General features: G+C 39.2%; 1 protein-coding gene across 1 annotated transcript; it reads right to left on the reverse strand.

Annotated features, from left to right (window-relative positions):
* Positions 1 to 581: 581 nt before the first annotated feature.
* Positions 582 to 3052, reverse strand: LOC131697916 (large ribosomal subunit protein eL38-like). The gene is made up of 5 exons (XM_058989808.1): positions 2980 to 3052; positions 2738 to 2762; positions 1882 to 1942; positions 1310 to 1432; positions 582 to 663 (listed from the first exon to the last, which is right to left on the reverse strand). The coding sequence occupies exons 1-5, from the start codon at positions 3039 to 3041 to the stop codon at positions 638 to 640; spliced, it is 297 nt and encodes a 98-aa protein (XP_058845791.1). The 5' UTR covers positions 3042 to 3052; the 3' UTR covers positions 582 to 637.
* Positions 3053 to 8781: the final 5729 nt, after the last annotated feature.

An 8781-nucleotide genomic window follows, 5' to 3' on the forward strand; every position in this document is an offset into this window, starting at 1 on the left:
ATTTAATTATACCAACCCCCCCACTCCCCTCCCTTTGTGATCACACAAGGCTAAAATCTGTGAATGTTTGCAGCTCTCCATGAATCCAAGATTCACATGAGCCACTACCGATACCACGCATGTGGGAATTTCAGAGTTCTGTTCAGCCCTGATTGGATGCCTATCCTGTGCATATCAAATTAAAAAGGAGCTTTCTGGTCCACATCTATAGCCATTCATATTACTGCTTATGTCACAGTAAAGCCACAAGCAAACAAGATGTAACAAGATTTAACCCTTAAGTTTAGGTGGTGCCTTTTTTTTTTTTAACCTGTGTAAAAAGTACACCTCTGCCAACATGTAAAGCGCTGTCTCAATGAACAAAAAAATAATGCATTAGTGTAATCATTTTACAACCAGCCCTTTCTAGATACCATTACAACTGCAAATTCTCCCATATACTCTGGAAAATATAACCCAGGAAAGAAGTTACAGGTAAAAGATACATTAGTGTAATATCAGGATCTTGTATAACTCAATTGAGATAACTAGATCAAAAAACAGGGGTAGCAAAAAAAAAAAAAAAAAAAACACAGAATGAGTTGTGTTTTTGTAACTTTTATTACAATAAATCCAAATTCTGTACACGCCAATCTCCTCACTTCAGTTCCTTCACGGACAGACCTAGAAAGACAGAGACATTCACCATTATCAAAAGCACTCAAAGCCCAGCCAAATCCATTCACTCTACATACCAGCGAGCCCTAGATTCAGCAGGCTGTACTGCCGTAAATATAAACAGGTTTTAACACCAATTTCCTTGGCCCGCGCAAGACTGGCACAAAGTAACCATTTATCTGGCATTCACAAATTCTGTTTCACTGGCAGGCCACTCAACCTTTATAAGCACAACTGCATAAATAAATGTTATGTTTATCGCATACTAATTTATCAATTAACACAAGCATCAAATCAATTATATATTATATGCATTTTTCCCATAAATGAATTTGTATACAACAGCACCAGCTTGTGCACTACATTGCTTGAAAGTCATTGTAGCAACATGAAAATCTGCTGTTTCTGGAGAATTCTCCTTTCAGGAGTTTTGTACAAAAAGGAAAGATTGGCAAAATGTATGTTATTCTACTAAAAAAAAACTGGAAGAGAAAGAGGATACAAATCAATTTTACTGATGTTAGCCTTGAAGCAAAGCCTTTAGTACAAGCAAGGCATATCTGAATCCATTTTCATTTCCAGTTTAGCATAAAATAATCTTAGAATTAATCCCATCACAATGACCAAACATCAAACTGCAGTGAGTGCTTACCTGGGGGCAGGGACTGCTTGAGCTTCTCTGCCTTTTCCTTGTCTGTGATGACCAGAGTGTACAGGTACTTGCTGCAACGCACCTTGAACTTCACATTGTCCTTGTTCTTCTTGATCTTAACGGCTGCAGACACAAGACAGAGAGAGATCAGTAAAACCTAACTTCTTGGGTGTGTGAGCATTGGCTTCTATGTTCACCGAGGAGGAAAGCAGTGCTGTATCAGAAAACTTGGGTACATAAACCAGCCCTTAGACTTGAAGATAACCTTGCTAGTAGTTCTGAAATCATTTTTGCATTCAGACCTGTACAGTACAGGTGTAAATCTTATTAACCCCTAGTCAGTCCATCCCTCAGATTCCTACCTACTTTGTAATATATACTTTGCACATTGCAAACGTGCTACTGAGAGCAAATACATTTGCACACAACAATGAACACTGCAAAGCAAATATGACATTATGTTAACAGGCCAAAAGTTTAACATCCTGCCATTTCCAAAAGCACAGGAGCCATGTGGTGACACTACCGATCTGCTCTCAGTTCACCTGTCAAAAAGTTAATATAAAACTTACACTTGGCATCCTTCCTCCTAGCTGTAAGCAGGAACTCTTTGATTTCTTCAATCTTGCGAGGCTGAAAATGAACAGTTACATTTCTTGTTAAATGTTTCAGTTACCACAAATTTATAAACACACAGGTCTAAATATCACTGCAACATTTGGGATACCCACTATACACAACATATACCAATAGCTTTGCAAGTGAAACGGACTGAGGCAGCAGCAGCAGTCGCCTAGATATTACAACATGCAAAATCAGCCCTGTGATGGGTCTTAAATGATAGTCATTTCAAATACGTTTAAAGCAGTCTTGGACATCTGCCCATCAAATAAAACACGCGTAACAGTAATTCAGTCTATTGACACAACACGAGATGTTACACCAAGTAAACATTATCAGAAACAGAAACGTCCAAGGACTTCAAGTAAACATTATCAGAAACAGAAACGTCCAAGGACTTCAAGTAAACATTATCAGAAACAGAAACGCCCAAGGACTTCAAGTAAACATTATCAGAAACAGAAACGTCCAAGGACTTCAACACCATACGACTAGGCCTTTGTTATACTCTAAACACAGACGTGCAGTTTACGAATAACACATAATTACGATACTAGAACACAATTTAATTACGTGTTCAATCAGATTAAGCAGCTACACTTCTGTAAACATGAGTCAAACCATTCACAGTATTAAAAAAAACCCGTGATTCACGGCTCAAGAACACCGTAACGCTATTTAGTTAAGCGGGTCATTTGGGGCGAACGTATCGAATTTTCGTAACAAAATATCCGTTAAACAAACTGGATAAATATTATTAAGGCAGCAACAGCCCTGTCAATGCACTTTTAATCAGCTTTTTCTTACCATGTTGGTGTGTGCTGACTGCAACCTGCAGTGAAAAACAGAAAAACATGGGAGTTAGATACTGCGTTTATGTCAAACCCTATATTAGAGCCATCCGAATCGGGACCAGGCCGGGGGGTAAGGTGACTAAGGGTTCAGGGTAGGATAGTGAGTTTATCTGGGTTGGGTTGGAGCCGGTATCGGTTCGGATGGCCTTGGATTATTAAATCCATTCAAAAGCACCATAACAACTATCTACTCACTCAGTCTGCCAGCGAGGGGGGAAAGGGCGGGACTTCCGCTTCAGGCTTCTTTTATAGGTCATGTACGGCACCTGCGGAGGGACAAAAAGGAACACGCGACCACACAGATAGCGATATTCAAGGCTGGCAAATAATACTAGTAATAAAGTATTATTATTATAACCCCGCTCAACTCAAACACTGTCACATTAATTGAACAGGGAGAGTGTGCATGAATCGTTGTATTAAAATTTGGGTAGAATACACTGCACAAATGGTTTTATTTTTTTATACAAAATATTTCATTTTCTCTAAAACGTATTTTAATAATAATAATAATAATAATAATAATAATAATACACAAGTTCGATAGCCTAATTTGACCTAATTCGGCGACTTCCAAAGATTATAATTACTTTGTATACAATTATTTATACAGTACATTCATAAGCTGTGCTTTCTGTGCTCTGCTCTTAGTAACCTCTCAGTGGTAGTAGCTGCAGTGCTGTTTACATCCCACAGGTGGCAGCATGGTATCAGGAGCGCAGGGATACAATTCCCTGTTCCCATGTTCCTGTAGTGTTCAGTATTTTACACAGAAAGGTTCTAAAAGTCTACCACTGTAAACATGCCGTTTCCCATGAGTGCACAGTGTATTTTGGTTCTATGGCATATTATCATGTTCTGCAAGGTATAGTATATGTATATATGGTTTGCAAAGCAATGCTGCTGCTTCATTCTTAGCACACCATTCACCCCTTACTAAGGGCATCTAGTTGAATAGGACAGAATCTTATTGTCTGTGAAAGTTCCCTGTGTTTTAGATCCTGGTAGACATTGCATGCATTTATAACTGTTTGTGTAACAAAATGCTTCCTACTTCCCCTCATCTTCTATTCATGCCCTCTCACCCTACCATCTTAAATCTGACTGGGGTTAACCTTATCTAGACCATTTAGGGTTTTGTAAACGTATAAAGGAAGACAGGGAGATATAAGATAGCAGGTAGCCGCAGTTTAAATACTCTTGATCTATAGTGTAGTGCCTGATGAATCTGCATTGCTCTAATAAAACTAAAACGAATATGGGTGCGGCAAAACTGTCCTCATGATTTAGAGCCTTGTGTCTAGATGGCCAGTAAGTATCACCTGCGTTCCTCTCCCCTTCTAAAATCTCTAATGAATCCCGAGCATCAGGGTCAATTACTGCTGTGTTTAGGAAGAGATCTGGTGCAGAGGAAGGAGAACAGAGTGATGGCTCCTTCACACTTGGTGCTAATGCATTGTCATTGCCAATGAAGGGGACAAATTCCTATCTACCAGCCTCCTCGGGAAGCATGTGACCCCTTCCTGTTTATCATTGCTTCTGCCCGAGGAAACAACATCATGACTTGGCAGAACACCTTTAACTTTAGAGGCAAAATGATCCTGTGTGGAACAAGTCATGTAACTGCATAGCGGGGCTGGACAAGAGCTTTGAAATACAGTGTAGCAGACACTGCTTTAACATGAAGCCCTTACAATGGATAGAAGATACTAAGCCTAATCAGACATTGATTTTATATATATATATATATATATATATATATATATATATATATATATATATATATATATATGGATTGAATGGGCACAGAGACTGACCAGCTTCTTGTCCTATTAGAGAAAGGGTGCTCCCCAAAGTGACTGGTGAAAGAGTCTGTAGGAACTGTGGCATGTAACAGTTTGTAAAACTTCAAAATACCCCTCTAAATGTGCAACTGATAGCAAAAAGTAGGTGTCTATAAACGACCCCCATTAGTTGAAAGACGCTACGCTCTTACCTTGAAAACCTTTTGCACCCAACATTGCAGTTTCAAGCCTTTACCACTAGAGGGAACCCATATAACATATTTCCACAGCATATATTAGCCAAGAGGACTTTCTGCTCACGTATACAATTATAAATCTCCTTTCTTATTGAAAGGCCACCCTTATAATAAAGAGCACTTCGAAACCAGCACACCAATATAATGGGCTGAAACACATACGAGAAAGCACTGTCAAGGATTTATCGAAATTCCAGTACATCTGATCTTGTGTATAGAAGTCATCCCGATTCACGTGTATATAATGTATACGTGTATATTTCCGTGTATATAATATATACAGCCCAGTTCTAAAGCTAAAGAACAACAGCACACTTTTCTGTTTAATGGTTGGTTATGATATGAGTGCCACCTGCGTATTTGTGTGATTTATGGTAACATAATACGTTGTGTGTAGGGTGTCACTTATTATAATAAAAATCATTTTCATCTTTTGCATATCAACTCCTGAAGACGTGGCACTGTGTCCATCCAGACTGAATTTGATCATCTCTCCATCTCTAGTTTTAAAGATTGTATTTGGGAATTGCTTAGAACCCCTGCCAATGCTTCTCCTTCACTCCACATTAACAAAGAGATACGTCTTCTTTATTCTGTTCTTTGATCTCTGTGTGCTGCTGATTAAGTTTGATCCACACGTGTTTTATTGTGTTGTTTGCACACTGTAATTGCTTTTTATACATTGCAATTGTCATTTGATTGTGTTCCAGGACCCCCTTGTAAACAAGGCATTGGTCTCAATGTGTAAATCTCAGTTTGAGTCAGAACCTGAACTACAGCAATATGAGTCACCCTACACACAATGTATTAACTTACAGCACATGGTAAGTATTGGAAAGGAATGATAAACTGCAACAGTTGGGTACATGTTTAACAGCAGTGCTAGAAGTATTAGACTACAAGTATTAAATAAACCCAATGAACAATCAGCTGGGTGCCATGCCAGCTGCTCAAATTAAATCATGTATGACCTAACATACAATTTTCAACTGAACCCCTATAAAGAAAACAAAGTCAGGAACCATTTGGCTGCACTTGTTAAACCCCTAACCAACAATATTCCATCACGGCCAGACTCTTGAAAGTGTGTCACAGAGATGCCAGCTCATTCTAATCCTTGTCAAGTAATAACACCAAATTGCTGCTCTCCAATCTAGTCAACAGATACAGCGAAGCACTTTCATTCTGTGATTTATATAATACGAGCTGTCACCAGACCCAGGCTTCATTTCTGTCAGGGTGTGGAGCACATTTTGCTTTCACCTCAGCGGTATGGTACAATGGAGTCTGGCAGCGCTGCAGTTGCCAGACAGACACCCAATAATTTCACTCCCTGAGGTGCAATCAGACCCAACCGTCCTGCTCAATTCCCTTCACTTCCCCACTTCAGACACCTTTTTATTTTATTCTCTGACCTACACTCAAGTCTGTCAGTTCCTGTCAATTGCAGGTATTTAGGGCCAGTTATTTGAGTCTTTGCTGAGCTGTCGAAGCTGGCAGTCCTCCTGATGAGTCCCTGGTAGTCTGAGGCTGTGGAAGTGGGATGTTTGCAGACACTTTTTTAAATCTTACAGGACTATAATATGGATGGGCTTGTTGCTTGTGGCATGACAGTCTATAGATAGAGAGTGTGAAACACCTACCCCGACACATAGCTCAATTAGACCAGGTCTACTTTCTGAAGTGCAGCACATGAAGCCTTTCCAAGGGAGATGGCTGAGAATTAAACACATCTAGCACTTCACCACGGTGCAAACTGGCCACGGTAAACTTTTTTTACTCTTCCTTTCTCCCTCGCTTCTGCCCCCCACTCTTTCTCTCTCTCTCTCTCTCTCTTCTCTTTCTCATTCCCTCACATTCACATATCCCGCCCAGTGGCGCCCCATTCTCCACTGCCAGAGCAGAATTAATGGAGCCCCCAAAGATCGCCGCATTGTATTACAGCAACTCGGACAAGCGCTGCCAATTAAAGTGGTGGCAGTATTTTCAAAAACCAATTATCAAGGCAGGGAAAAGCTCCTGAGAGGTGACGCAGATAAAACCCTTACAGATAGATATATTTATATTATATATATATATATATATATATATATATATATATATATATATATATATATTTATTTGCCGAATGCTTCTGTAATTTGGGTGCTGCCAGAGCCAAGGTGCAATAAATCACACCTCAGTCTGACACTTTGTTATAGGGGGAAAGAAAGGCAGCCGGTCGCTCTGGGTCTTGCTTCTTACTACTTGAATACTTACTGCATTAATACTGCTGGTATACCTTACAGAATATACAGCCAAACAAAATAATCACCGTTTGCACAGTACTTTTGCATTTTCAATATGATCTTTATTTTCATCATATTAACCTTACCTGTTTAATAACCTATTATCCATGTTCTCCAACGTTTCTATTGGTTTCTCTGTTTAGATCGTTATCATTTCAGTAAACAACAAACATTGGGTCTGCTTTGTAAAAGACTTCCTAAGAATAATTTCTCAAGTGAGGTGGGGTGAAAAATGACCCCTAGAGGTGTGCAGCTGTAATTTCTGTCCCCTCTGTACAGTAGCTCACAGTTGCCCCAGTTGCAAATAGGGCAGAAATTACAGTAGCACCCCTCCCTATAGCCATCGCTAACAGGCATTCAGTTCTGATGTGGAACTACCTAATTACTTACTGACTCTTGTATATTACCTTACCTTGCTACTATTGTGTAATATATTGAATACTATAACCTCACACCCATTAAATAGCACACAGATAGACTTCTTCTCAAATTGTGCATTAGACTCATACAAATACGGGTTTGAGTAAGGATCGCCAGTATTCATTTCAACTGCTTCTGACAAGCGAGTGTGGAGTTTTTAAACTTGGAAGTGAATGAATAAAAAATAAAAACAGCGCAAGTTGAATTTTCATGAACAGTTCGTGTCATTTCTTACCTTGTCTATTCTGTAATAAACCAAACAGCATCCAGCTCAGTGAAAAGGCTGCACTGGGGAGATGCAAGTTAACCACCTTGTGTCAGCGAGAGAGACTCCTGTCAATTATTCATGGCCGGTGTGGTGGGGTAGTTTTTAGCCCTCAGCGTTGGCTGGCAGCTTGGCATACTACCCGCGGAGACCTGCCCTATGAACTCTCAATACAGGCAGACCGTCCAGACAGACCATTAATTACTGCTGCTAAGGTCTGCCTGTTCATGGCTCAGGGCCTGGCATCCCAGCATGAGGAAAGTCTTTATTGAAATATGAAACTTTTCAGAAGGATTCACTGCAAAGTTAACCCCAGTAATGTTACATAACTAGCCAGTAACACCAGATTCTCAAAGCTATTAACTGCAAATGGTTATTAGCAATTCTGTTTTTCAGAGAGGAAAAAACAAAACACAATAAAGTTAACAAACCAGAAATAAAACAACAAAGTCATTTTATAGTTTTTTTTTTTTTTTTTTAATTCATTCTGGAAATGTATTTGGTCTTTTTTCATTATAGAAAACAAAATGTTACTGACAATCTAGAAATAGCTTTGAAAATCTCGCCCCAGTGAATCTGGGAGCTCTTTAATGAACATACTGAATCCGAGAGGGTAATTCAAGTTTTTGCAACATGAACACATTTAGAAACACTTTTCATGATGGTAATTTGGCACAGTAATTATTTGCAGTTTCCCATGGTTTTTCTGAGCTTATACTTTTCGTTTGCTGTTGGTGCTTTCCATCATTCTCTGTGATTTACTTTGCTTGCCTGCACTTTACAATAAGTTCTATACCGCAAATCAATTGATGTTATTGTGTTACTACCTGTACCGTGTATTTGTGTATGAATCTTTCTATTTTCCTTGCCTATGTAATTTTTTATTTCTGTATGTGTGCATGTACATTATGAATCTCTCAGTCTCTCTGTACATCGGTGTCAGTATGTTCTGAATCTGTCTGTCTGTCTATCTGTCAGTATAT

Source organism: Acipenser ruthenus, chromosome 17, assembly GCF_902713425.1.
Source record: "Acipenser ruthenus chromosome 17, fAciRut3.2 maternal haplotype, whole genome shotgun sequence".
In the NCBI taxonomy this organism is placed as follows: domain Eukaryota; kingdom Metazoa; phylum Chordata; class Actinopteri; order Acipenseriformes; family Acipenseridae; genus Acipenser; species Acipenser ruthenus.

Excerpts from the sequence above, each read along its gene's own strand:
- LOC131697916 (XM_058989808.1), bottom strand. The coding sequence starts at position 3,041 with ATGACCTATAAAAGAAGCCTGAAGCGGAAGTCCCGCCCTTTCCCCCCT. Across the intron at positions 2,763-2,979 it reads CCCCCTCGCTGGCAGACTGA|GTTGCAGTCAGCACACACCA; the intron begins GTGAGTAGATAG and ends TTTTCACTGCAG. Across the intron at positions 664-1,309 it reads CAAGCAGTCCCTGCCCCCAG|GTCTGTCCGTGAAGGAACTG; the intron begins GTAAGCACTCAC and ends CTGTCTTTCTAG.